The 12862-nt window shown below is 43.2% G+C and overlaps 1 protein-coding gene across 6 annotated transcripts in view; it reads left to right on the forward strand.

Moving 5' to 3' along the window:
• The window catches only part of fam13a (family with sequence similarity 13 member A), an 85869-nt gene that overhangs the window by 29451 nt on the left and 43556 nt on the right, over positions 1–12862 (forward strand). For 5 of the 6 annotated variants that reach the window (XM_064926513.1, XM_064926512.1, XM_064926515.1 and 2 more), the window contains 3 exons: positions 2711–2830; positions 3833–3919; positions 8481–8701. In XM_064926513.1, coding sequence (XP_064782585.1) covers positions 2711–2830; positions 3833–3919; positions 8481–8701 — 428 coding nt within the window. The remainder of the gene's footprint in view (positions 1–2710; positions 2831–3832; positions 3920–8480; positions 8702–12862) is intronic. The other variant, XM_064926518.1, reaches the window with a different exon arrangement.

Consider the following 12862-nt stretch of genomic DNA (forward strand, 5'->3'; position numbering starts at 1 on the left):
GTTCTGTTCTTGCTATCGGTCCATATTTAATGAGTCTAGACTACCCTTTGATGTGTCTCAAGCGCTTGAGGAGAAGAGATAGTTGAGAAGAAGAAAATCATATATAATGGGAATACACATACAGGCACAAGAAGATGCATCAAGCTGTAAAATATATTTATTTACCTGCTTTAAGAATCCATTCTTTTTGGTTGAATTTTCACAAAACTTTAAGGATTTAAAAATATAATTATTTCCCCATTGTTATCCTGACTTGGGCATGTGCCCCTAGGGTCAGAAAGGGCCAATATTGGTCAGTGTATAAAAGGTTGCTGGCGAGTTTGACCTGTTACAGTATACCCCTAATGCTGTTTTAACTACAGTACCAGTCAAAGGTTTGGACACACCTACTCATTCAAGGGTTTTTCTTTATTTTTACTATTTTCTACATTGTAGAATAATAGTGAAGACATGAAAACTATGAAATAACACATGAATCACGTAGTAACCAAAAAAAGTGTTAAACAAATCAAAATATATTTTAGATTCTTCAAAGTAGCCATCCTTTGCCTTGATGACAGCTTTGCACACTCTTGGCATTCTCTCAACCAGTTTCATCTGGAATGCTTTTCCAACAGTCTTGAAGGAGTTCCCACATATGCTGAGCAGTTTTTGGTTTCGCGTAGCTGAGCATTTGATTTCCTTCACTCTGCAGTCCAACTCGTCCCAAACCATCTCAATTGGGTTGAGGTCGGTTGATTGTGGAGGCCAGGTCAAACCAGATGTGATGGTGTATCACTGCAGAATGCTGTGGTCGCCGTGCTAGTTAAGTATGCCTTGAACTCTATATAAATCACAGACAGTGTCACCAGCAGAGCACCCCCACACCATCACACCTCCTCCATTCTTCACGGTGGGATCCACACATGTGGAGATCAACCGTTCACCTACTCTGTGTCTCACCAAGTCAAGGCGGTTGGAACCAAAAATCTCCAATTTGGACTCAGACCAAAGGACAGATTTCCAGCGGTCTAATGTCTCTTGCTCTAATGTCCCTTGCTCGTGTTTCTTGGCCCAAGCAAGTCTCTTTTTCTTATTGGTGTCTTTTAATAGTGGTTTCTTTGCAGCAATTTGACCATGAAGGCCTGATTCACGCAGACTCCGCTGAACAGTTGATGTTGAGATGTGTCTGTTACTTGAACTCTGTGAAGCATTTATTTGGGCTGCAATCTGAGGTGCTGTTAACTTTAATGAACTGTTCCCCTGCAGCAGAGGTAACTCGGTCTTCCTTTCCTGTGGCAGACCTCATGAGAGCCAGTTTCCTCATAGCGCTTGATGGTTTTTGCAACTGCACTTGAAGAAACTTTCAGATTCTAGAAATGTTCCTGAATGACTGACCTTCATGTCTTAAAGTAACGATGACCACTGCGCCACTTGTTTCTCTTTGCTTATTTGAGCTGTTCTTGCCATAATCTGGACTTGGTCTTTTACCAATTAGGGCTATCTTCTGTACACCACCCCTACCTTGTCACAACACAACTGACTGGCTCAAACGCATTAAGAAGGAAAGAAATTCTCTCCCGGGTGGCGCAGTGGTTAAGGGCGCTGTACTGCAGCGCCAGCTGTGTCACCAGAGACTCTGGGTTCGCTCCCAGGCTCTGTCGCGACGCACAATTGGCCTAGCGTCGTCACTTTCTACATGATGGACAAAGTGGTAATTTGGTCAGTCAGCCCTCAAAGGAAGTGCTGAGTGTATTTATCTTTGCATGTTGCGTGTGCGTGTGGTGACCTCACGTGAACATATCTCTAGTTCTGTCCAGTGCTGTAAATCTCTGTAGCAGCCAGGGGCCTTAGGGGCCTCACAACACCCGAGACCCCAGTTGGCTGCTGACCTGTGGGATATCCCTCCGCCTGACTAGCTCCTATTGGGATCTCCTTACACGCAGGGCTACACCTCCTGAGGCTTCTTTTTGACCATTGACCTCCCACATGCCCCTCATTGCTTTTCTCCGCACGTAGCCATGGATACAGGTGCTCCTGTCCTCTTACTGTAAGAAAGAGGGGGGCGTGAGTTGACCATGGGGGTGTTTGAGTGGAGGGGTTTGGGTTAGAAGTTAGGGTCAGAAAGCACAGCACAGCACAATTTACTTGTCTCACTTGTTCTGGACATTGTTGTGAGGGAGGTGGAAGACACTGTTGTGAGGGAGGTGGAAGACACTGTTGTGAGGGAGGTGGAAGACACTGTTGTGAGGGAGGTGGAAGACACTGTTTGTGAGGGAGGTGGAAGACACTGTTGTGAGGGAGGTGGAAGACACTGTTTGTGAGGGAGGTGGAAGACACTGTTTGTGAGGGAGGTGGAAGACACTGTTTGTGAGGGAGGTGGAAGACACTGTTTGTGAGGGAGGTGGAAGACACTGTTGTGAGAACCACTCTGGGAACTCACCACTGCAAAATCATTGGGAATTTAAGTCAAAGACATTTTTACATCGTCATATGATTTTCACTCTCCAATTCCTACCCTTGACCCCAACAGAGATGTTATTCTAAAATCTGTTCTGGAATGTATAGCTGGCATGATATTTCACACCATTAGATGAGGCAATGGTGTACCTTCAATAACAAAAGGAATAAAAGTCTACAGTAACTCGTGCTGCTCCTCTGGACCTGCCGCTCTATAGTGGTCAATAGGTGGATTGTGTGTGAAACTTTTTTGTTGTTGTCTTTTTCCCAGGAGGCCAAGGAGACCCCGGTGAATAGGACAGATACTGAGTCACCGAAAACACTCGGAACCACACCAGTCACTACCACACACACTCAAAAGACACCTATTCCAGTTCCCAGAAAGAAAAAGGTATGCGTGTGTGTTTTGTGTGTCCCTGCCATTGAATAAAATGCTTAGGTATCTGTACGAGGAGTACGTGCTGCCTGCCTAGTGCATACTTGTTTTAGTTTGTGTGTGCACCTGCCATGGAACACAATGTTTAGGTCACAGGAGGTTGGTGGCACCTTAATTGGGGAGGACGGGCTGGTGGTAAAGGCTGGAGCGAAATAAGTGGAATGGTTTGATGCCATTCCATTGGCTCCGTTCCAGTCGTTATTATGAGCCGTCCTCCCCTCAGCAGCCTCCACTGGTTTAGGTATGTGTTTGTGTCAGGATGAGAATGCAGGCTGTCTCCCTATGCCCAATGTACACGTAGGATTCTCAGTGTTAACCTGCATGAACTACGACTCTTAGAATTCCCCAACAGTGTAGAATTCCCCTTACAGAGTAATTTTAACTAAGAATTCCTCAACAGTGTAGAATTCCCCTTACAGAGTACTTTTAACTAAGAATTCCTCAACAGTGTCGAATTCCCCTTACAGAGTACTTTTAACTAAGAAATCCCCAACATGGTACTTTGTATACCAACAATGTGGTCACATGACATAGTCAATTAGACATGGTTTTGAAACGTAAAAATAAACAGATTTCGTCACACCTATACACACGTGCAAGTCCCTGCATCATATTTTCATAGTGATATCAGCTGTGATACATGCTACTCCAAGGTCAACGCGTGAGGATACTACAGATATGGTATCCAATGTGTTGAAATGACTGATACACAGTGATCACTCATAGCTGTTTATTGCAGCAATCATCCTATATTCACAAAGTCCCATTGCATTTGAGCAATTGGGCTAATCCCAACCCATAGTTATAATGTTAGTAGCCCATGTATTAAAATGCCCCGTCAGTCACATGCGCTGGGATGTGACTTGATGCATAAACGATCGTAAGTTATTGGCAGAAAAATACATCATGTTATATGAATTCTATGATATGTACTTTGTCATTCTTCTATGTTTCGAGGCTGCATCCAGCAGTCCACCAGATGACACGAAGTCATCAAAAGAACTATCCAATGACAATCCAATCATAACTCCAAGGGAAAAGAAGGTACAGTGAATACAGTCAAATATTGACTTGTTCTCTCTGAAAAACATTAACAATGTTTATTTGATTGCTTTAAGATTGCATTATCCTAAAATAGACATCCAATCCTTATAATTGCACCGTAACCATGGCAATACAGACATGTGTTATCGATTATATATGGTGGGTAAGCTCTGGTTCAGAGTAGGATTGTCCATATAGTCTTATTCATTATAAACTAAAAGGCGAAACTAATCCTAGATCCCAGCACTCCTACACGAAAAGGCTTTGTGGATACAGGCTCTGATGCCACAAACTAATGCTAATGCTAATGCTGTCAATGTTGTGGCTGTATTTGCATCTCCCTTAAACACACACACACACACACACGCCTGTAATGCACGTTGTGCACATGCACAGTTTGATGACTCTGATAAACAATCAGAAATAACAATTGATTTTCTGGTGCATTTAGAAAGTTCAGCTTAGAGATGTGTTCTTGGTTGTTGAGCCAATTAGACCATACCCATTTCAAGTTTATCTTTAAACAAACAAGTACAAAGTCATATCAGAATATTTAGGTAAGTTAACGCATTGATCCTGCTTTGTATTATACCCATCTCAAGGGTCAGCCCCCCCCCCCCCCCACCTACCAGGCGGGTAAAACATTTTAGTGGGCCCCTTCCTGGCGGTGGAAAGAAAAACGTGCATTTCAAAGTACATTTCCCACTCATTTTGTCATGGGGTGTAGAGAAAATGTTGCAGTTGTAAAACAAGTGATCTGCAGTTGTAATCATTTTGCCATGACTTGTGACTAAGAAAATCAATGGGGGCTCTGCGTGCCCGGTCGGTATTCGGCCATGATTACTACAAGTTTAGATAGTCTAGTCAGTTAACTTAACAATCTAAAAATTGTTAGCTGATTGAGTGACTGTCAGTGACTGACAAAACAAGAGAGAAACTGCTGATCCACAACCAAATGTCAAACTTGCACCTTGTGTATTCTAACTCTCATCAGTAAGTTGAGACCCTGACTCTTTTTTGTAAAGGTCGGGCCCCTAAGCGAACGCTTATGCCTGGAGCCGGCCCTGGTCTTGGGCTTCTGACCCTGACAGACTCTTTTTGTAAGACTATATGGTGATGCGGGCCCCCTATTGTGATGCAGACTATATGCGAACGCTTATGCCTGGAGCCGGCCCTGGTCTTGGGCTTCTGATAGTGATGGCTCTGATCAAGCCACTCGCTCACATGACTTGATTTGATAAGCATGGCACTAATGCCAGGGTAGTGGGTTCGAAATCAGTGAAAGACTCAAATGAAGCCAGACGATCTAATGTAGCATACTACATTGCCCAACACACACGTTGCAACATTTCAGTGATGCAGATCAAAATGTTAGCTAATTCACAATGACACACAGGAGCATGCAGACTATATGCCCTTCCTGCCCTCCCTGTGGCATTGTGATGCAGACTATATGCCCTTCCTGCCCTCCCAGTCACATCCTGTAATTCACCATGGGGTTCCTTTTATAAATGGCTTTCTTATAAATGATCAGTTTTAGTTATAGTTTAGGGGCTCTTTATGGCATACTGTAATTGAATCTGCAGCCTAATAAAATCAATGCATGCTTATCAGGGATATTTACCCATGATGACCTTGGATGACGGTGCTGTTTAAATATATAACCTAACAAAGATATGGCGTGTAGATAAGTTAGCTAGCTGGCTTGCTACTGGAGTTTGACTTTATGGTGGGAGGAGGAACTATAGTTGAAAAGCCATTGGTATGGTTCTTCTGCTGAGAGTCATTCAGATGTATGTATTGTGCAGTACACACACACACACACACATTTGGGGCCTTAGTGTGACACTAGTTTGGCATGTCTATATAAATCTGTTGTGTGCAACTGACAGGGGCTGTGACATATGGAATCGATTAATCGAATCTTAGTGTTTCCATTTCGCATAAATTAGTCTCAGTTTAGATATATTTATATCTCTGTAGAGCCTGGCTGTAAATTCAGCGTATCTGTCGAGGCTCTGGTCTAGTGTTGGGAAACGTGAGATGAGTAATTGCCACCATCGGTCAGAGGGCCCTAAAAATGTTTATGATGTAGTATATCTGACCTTGTTCACCTGTCGTTGTATGTACCACGTTACCCAACACGGTGAACACTCCTGTCGTTGTATGTACCACGTTACCCAACACGGTGAACACTCCTGTCGTTGTATGTACCACGTTACCCAACACAGTGAACACTCCTGTCGTGAGGGCAAATGACTTTCACCATTTTAGCTGGAACTTTCTCAGCTAAATAAAAAGGTCTATGGTGACATTATCATTCAACTGCTGGAGTCTATTTTGCTTGTGCTCTTATTTATATTTACATTTCAAAATGTAAGCAAACACGCTGTTGTTATGGTAACAGCGGTATTGGAATTTTAATGTCACTCCTTTTCCAGTATTTATGTGAAAGTGTTTTTGCTGCTGTAAACAATAGCTTGTGTTTTTGGATCATTGTGTTGTGATGAGCGGCTCAGCCGAGTGGGTGGTGTTCAAGGCCTACAACACATTAACAGGTATGTCTCTTATTCCAACAAGAGGTTAGACAACTGGTCTGTCAACACCGCTGCTTCTGCCTCTACAACTAAAGGTAGTTTTGGTGATTTAAAAGGCATGTTTTCACAGGTGGTTGTGAATGACTCCAGAATGGAGTGTACCTCGTCAAATTACAGATTGTTGGTATTTCTTTTGGCAGCAACTTGTAATTGTTAAGCCATTGTTTTCAAATGAGGTCACCTCCTCTTTGGTCAATTGGACAATAATAAACTGTTTAGCCTAAAAAGTCTGTCATTAACACATTGTCATACTGCCAGTTTGTCTTTCTTGGTGACAGAATGCCGTTTATTTACCCATAGTTCTCCTGATCGGCCACTTCCTGACATCACCAGTGTTGGGGTCATTACAAAAAAATAACTAATATATTCGCTGTTACTCGTTACTTCTTTCAACAATAGCAAATGGCTTATTACTCCCTGGAAAAAGTCATGAGTTACACGAGGAGGTGTGGTATATGGCCAATATAACATGGCTATGGGCTGTTCTTAAGCATGATGCAACGCGGAGTGCCTGGATACAGCCCTTAGCATTGGTATATTGGCCATATACCACAAACCCTCAAGGTGCCTTATTGCTGTTATAAACTGGTTACCAACGTAATTAGAGCAGTAAAAATAAATGCTGTTAGCCAATCAGCATTCAGTGCTCGAACCACTCAGTTTATAATACTTGGTATATTGCTTTTGCATTACACCCCAAAACGTTGTGCATCCTCACTCAGTGTAAACAATGTCAATGCTACGTTGGCCTATACACCTATACAAGTATGCATAAAAATCAAGCCTTGGTTGAGGTTGGCATACAGTCATCTTCAGCAGCAGTGGTCATGTCTCTGGGGGTCTTTCGCTATGAGTTGTGTGTTGGTCGTGTTGCCTTTACAGGTGCTTGAAGAGATTGTTAGTCGTGTTTATAGCAGTGGAGGGGTCAACACCCCCTCGCCCCCCTCTGGCATTCTGGATGCACCGTCCCCCCACATTAAGCCTAACATCTGTCGTTGAAGTGCAAAATCTAGTCCCTTAGGCTTAGAAGCTTTTCAAACTGTTCTGTAATGGAAAAACATGAACTACTAGACCTTTTCCATGGCGATTCCAGCCCTGACGGGATGTTCCATTGATAAATGTGGCTCACATGGCTCACTGATAAAGTACTTCCATTCCTCATCATTAAATGGTTTAGCATTGGCTTTTGTCCAGAGCCCAACCCTGCCGGGATTGGTTATTGTGACTTTGATCAATAGTTGAGCTGTAGGCTTCAGACCCATTAGGCATACAACACAGTGGACTGCTAACATTTGAACTTTTCTCTTTTCTCACACTTTTCTCTTACCCCCAAATGCACACCTCTCAGTTATATGCATTAGATGTAGCTAGCGCAGCTCTGTAGAACTGAAACAGTATAGCCTAGTGGTTGCACACACCATCGACATGAAGAAAGGTCGGTGTGACATACCAGTGGTACGGATGAGGTGCTTTAGGTACACCATAGATACGAAAGGCTACCGCCAGCTATACCCCCTAGGAGTCAGCACGGTAAGAGAAAGAGGAGTTTAACCCTTTTCATTTCCACAGGGTCGTTTTCACTAGGCATGAAACAGAAGCAAACAGGCCAAAATGGGTACTTACTATCTAAACTTTTCCAATAAGCGATTTGCATTGAACACCAAATGTTTTGTTTTGTTATGGTGTGCCCAAATGAATACAACCCAGTTTAAGGCTAACCTTCCCCCTTCATTTGTTATTTTATTAGCCAACCTCCATGTCTCTACTGTACATAGCCTGTCCTCCAATGCATGTTTTATTCTGTAGTAACCTGACTAAAGGTCAGCACAGCTGATCTGATTGCCCCTGTGACAGTATGCTGAGGCAGGTATCGTTTACATCTCTGGCTTTACACATGGGGCTCTGGTAGTACAGGGAATCCAGCCGCCTCACCCATCCCACATTCTCCTTGTCTCTTTCCACAGGTGAGGAAAGTAAAGCGCGAGACAGCGACGGTGCTCCGAGCCATGCCCCTTCCCAGTCTCTCTCCTGGCCTGCCCTATGTGAGGCCCCTGGTCCTACCCGTTCCCCTGACTCCGGAGGTGAGGAGCCCCAGCCCTGAGAGAATGGAGCTGGCCCCACAGGAACCTCAGGGACCAGCCACGGACGCCTGGGACGCGGTCAAGACCACGGAGGTCCTGAACAGGTCAGTGTGTAGTGTCGTAACAGACAGTTATTTTGGGGCCGTATGGTGGACAGTTACAAATAGGTCGTTTTTAACAGGTTAGTCGTTCATGATGTTTGTATTCATTCAGGAGCACAATAGCATGTCTGGGATTTTAAAAAGTCCACGAATTTGGAAAGAGGTTATATTAGGTAGCTGATTATTTTTATTAAATGCATAATAAGATGCTACGAATGCCGACAAATGTATGTAAAACGCTTATTTTTTATAATAAAACAAACTCTTTAGTATTTTTACCTCTGTGTTCCAATGCATATGGTATTGGTGGTTCAGTAGTCCATGTAGCACCTCTTCCCTGAATAATTAAAGCTTGCCTAATAGCAGAGAAGAAACGCAGCGATGTCAGCCAAGACTTCTGAAGTAGAGCCTAGTTTGCTAACACAGCTTGCAGGTCCTGGATGTCAGCCAAGACTTCTGAAGTAGAGCCTAGTTTGCTAACACAGCTTGCAGGTCCTGGATGTCAGCCAAGACTTCTGAAGTACAGCCTAGTTTGCTAACACAGCTTGCAGATCCTGGTTGTCAGCCAAGACTTCTGAAGTATAGCCTAGTTTGCTAACACAGCTTGCAGGTCCTGGATGTCAGCCAAGACTTCTGAAGTAGAGCCTAGTTTGCTAACACAGCTTGCAGATCCTGGTTGTCAGCCAAGACTTCTGAAGTAGAGCCTAGTTTGCTAACACAGCTTGCAGATCCTGGTTGTCAGCCAAGACTTCTGAAGTAGAGCCTAGTTTGCTAACACAGCTTGCAGATCCTGGTTGTCAGCCAAGACTTCTGAAGTAGAGCCTAGTTTGCTAACACAGCTTGCAGGTCCTGGATGTCAGCCAAGACTTCTGAAGTATAGCCTAGCTTGCTAACACAGGTTTTATGATTTTATGGGAGTCACTTAAAAGTGTTTAAATCTATCTGCAAACATTTTAGTAAACATTGAGTTACACGTTATTACAATACATACATGCACTATTACATCAAATGTTGGATGTCTGATAATTTTCTCAAGCTCAATGAGAAGAAATCCAATGTTATTTTATTTGGCCCCCGTCTTGCTAGAACCCAGATTCTAGCAATCATGTTTAAGGCTCGGTTCAGGCCCGTCCTATATCTCTGATCCTTTATCTCCCTACGAGCCAGGACGCAGCCTGAGATCCTCTGGCAGGGACCTGTTGACCATTCCAAAGTCTCGGTTGAAAACGAAAGGAGACCAACCACTTTCCATTAGGGCCCCTAGACTTTGGGAGGGTCTGCCAGAGTAGATCAGGCTTGCAGATTCAGTGCCTCTATTTTAAATCCCTGCTGAAGACACAGTTTTATAAAGATGCTTTTAATGTATGATTTGAATGTGTGATTCAAATCAGCTGTCTTGTTTCGTTCACCTTCCTCCTGTCTTTGTTTATTTTCTAGTGCTTTTATTTTATGATGAGAAACACTTTGTTACTTGTATTGAAAAGCACTATAGAAATAGTTATTATTATTTTCAGTATGTAATAGTACAGTATGAGTTTAGAGGTACATACTAGTAACCCTGTGTAATTACACAGTACCGAGAGACTAGTTGTAAATATCTTATGACCACTGTTTGCGTTGGTGAGACGTTCCCATCATTGTAGGGTGATTGTGCGGACCTCAGAACAGCCAGCTGCCATTTGGGATCTAAAAAGCCGGGAGCCAATCTTGGTCGCAAGGCTCCTGTGGCATCCCAATGGCATCTAAACACATTTATTATAAGTTGGCTGAAACTGGACCCTGTCTGGATCAAGTGTCCCCAGTCTGGGAATAGCATGTCTGCAAAATAACATGTACAGCTGTGTTGGTTGGTTGTTGAGGCCTCCTTAGGGTTGATGTTAGCATTAGCCTAGTGCTAGCGAACACACCCAGTGTTCAGTTGCTCTTAAACAAGAGCAAGATAGCCTTGTCCTCAGTGCATGGCATGCAGTCACTATGATGTAAGATTTAAGATGGAGCTTTTGTCTGTGGAGGGCTTAGTCAATCAAACCATAAGCTTCCTGCGGGTAGGTGTTAATGGAAACGACAAAATATTGGCCTGATCATATTGGGCATAAAATCATGTTTGTTTTAATAGGAATTTGCTTGTTTAACCATTATTTAACTAGGCAAGTCAAATTCTTATTTACAATGACGGCCACACCCTACCCCGGCCCCACCCTAACCCGGACTACGCTGGGACAATTGTGCGTCACCCTATGGGACTCCCAATCACGGCCGTTTGTGATACAGCCTTGAATCGAACCAGGGTCTGTAGTGACGCCTTTAACACTGAGATGCAGTGCCTTAAACCACGGCGCCACTAAGGAGCCCAAATATATATTTATTCAATGTTTATTCACAATTAATAAATGGCTCAGTGGAAACTGGTAACTGCTGAATACAGGCTTCATGTTGTGTGGTGTTACTTGGAAGAGGACCTCTGACACAGGGCTTGTAAGAAATAAATGTTCTCACTAGATATTCAATACTAAGTATCAGCTAGGAAAATGAAAGCAAAGCTCATCTCGCAGGAGCAAATAGAACATGTATGCTAAGCCAACAAAATAGTAGGAACAAGCTAACAGATGCTAAACTGAACCGATACGAGGCTGTGTAATGTTACAGCTTGTGTAGTACAGCTCTGTAGTAGTTGATCTGGAGACGAGCACACGTGTGCATGCACGCAAACACGCACATACAGTATAAATGCATATGTGGAAGTGGTGGACTTTGCCGTATTTTTTGTATCTTTTACTGCCTTTAAATGGATAAGATAACAGTGTCTAAAAATACCTTCAGATAAAGCCTGAAACAGTCTTTGAAAACATGCATTAGGAGTGCCTGGCCATACCCCCAATACTCCTTAATAGAAGTGTGTATGCAGTTGAAGGTTTACATAGACCTTAGCCAAATACATTTAAACTACATTTTTCACAATTCCTGACTTTTATTCCTAGTAGAAATTCCCTGTCTTAGGTCAGTTGGGATCACCACTTTATTTAAAAAATGTGAAATGTCAGAATAGTAGAAGCGCAAATGATTTATTTCAGCTTTTATTACATTCCCAGTGGGTCAGAAGTTTACATACTCAACTAGTATTTGGTAGCATTGCCTTTAAATTGTTTAACTTGGGTCAAACGTTTCGAGTAGCCTTGCACAAGCTTCCCACAATAAGTTGGATGAATTTTAGCTCATTCCTCCTGACAGAGCTGATGTAACTGAGTCAGGTTTGTGGGCCTCCTTGCTTGCACACGCTATTTCAGTTCTGCCCACAAATTTTCTATAGGATTGAGGTCAGGGCTTTGTGATGGCCACTCCAATACCTTGACTTTGTTGTCCTTAAGCCATTTTGCCACAACTTTGGAATTATGCTTGGGGTCATTGCCCATTTGGAAGACCCATTTGCGACCAAGCTTTAACTTCCTGACTGATGTCTTGAGATGTTGCTTCAATATATCCACATCATTTTCCTGCCTCATGATGCCATCTATTTTGTGAAGTGCACCAGTCCCTCCTGCAGCAAAGCACCCCCACAACATGATGCTGCCACCCCCGTGCTTCACGGTTGGGATGGTGTTCTTCGGTTTACAAGCCTCCCCCTTTTTCCTCCAAACATAACGATGGTCATTATGGCCAAACAGTTTTTTATTTTTGTTTCATCAGACCAGAGGACATTCCTCCAAAAAGTATGATTGCAAACTGTAGTCTGGCTTTTTTGGCGGTTTTGGAGTTTCTTTTGGGCTTCTTTCTTGCTGAGCGGCCTTTCAGTTTGTCAATATAGGACTCGTTTTACTGTGGATATAGATACTTTTGCACCTGTTTCCTCCAGCATCTTCACAAGGTCCTTTGCTGTTGTTCTGGGATTGATTTGCATTTTTCGCACCAAAGTATGTTCATCTCTAGGAGACGGAGCGTGTCTCCTTCCTGAGCGGTATGACGGCTGCGTGATCCCATGGTGTTTATACTTGCTTGCTATTGTTTGTGCAGATGAACGTGGTACCTTCAGGCATTTGGAAATTGCTCCCAAGGATGAACCAGACTTGTGGAGGTCTACAAAAAACAATTCTGAGGTCTTGGCTGATTTCATTTGATTTTCCCATGATGTCAAGCAAAGAGTCACTGAGGTTGAAAGTAGGCCTTGAA

This window comes from Oncorhynchus masou, chromosome 20, assembly GCF_036934945.1.
Source record: "Oncorhynchus masou masou isolate Uvic2021 chromosome 20, UVic_Omas_1.1, whole genome shotgun sequence".
NCBI lineage: Eukaryota > Metazoa > Chordata > Actinopteri > Salmoniformes > Salmonidae > Oncorhynchus > Oncorhynchus masou.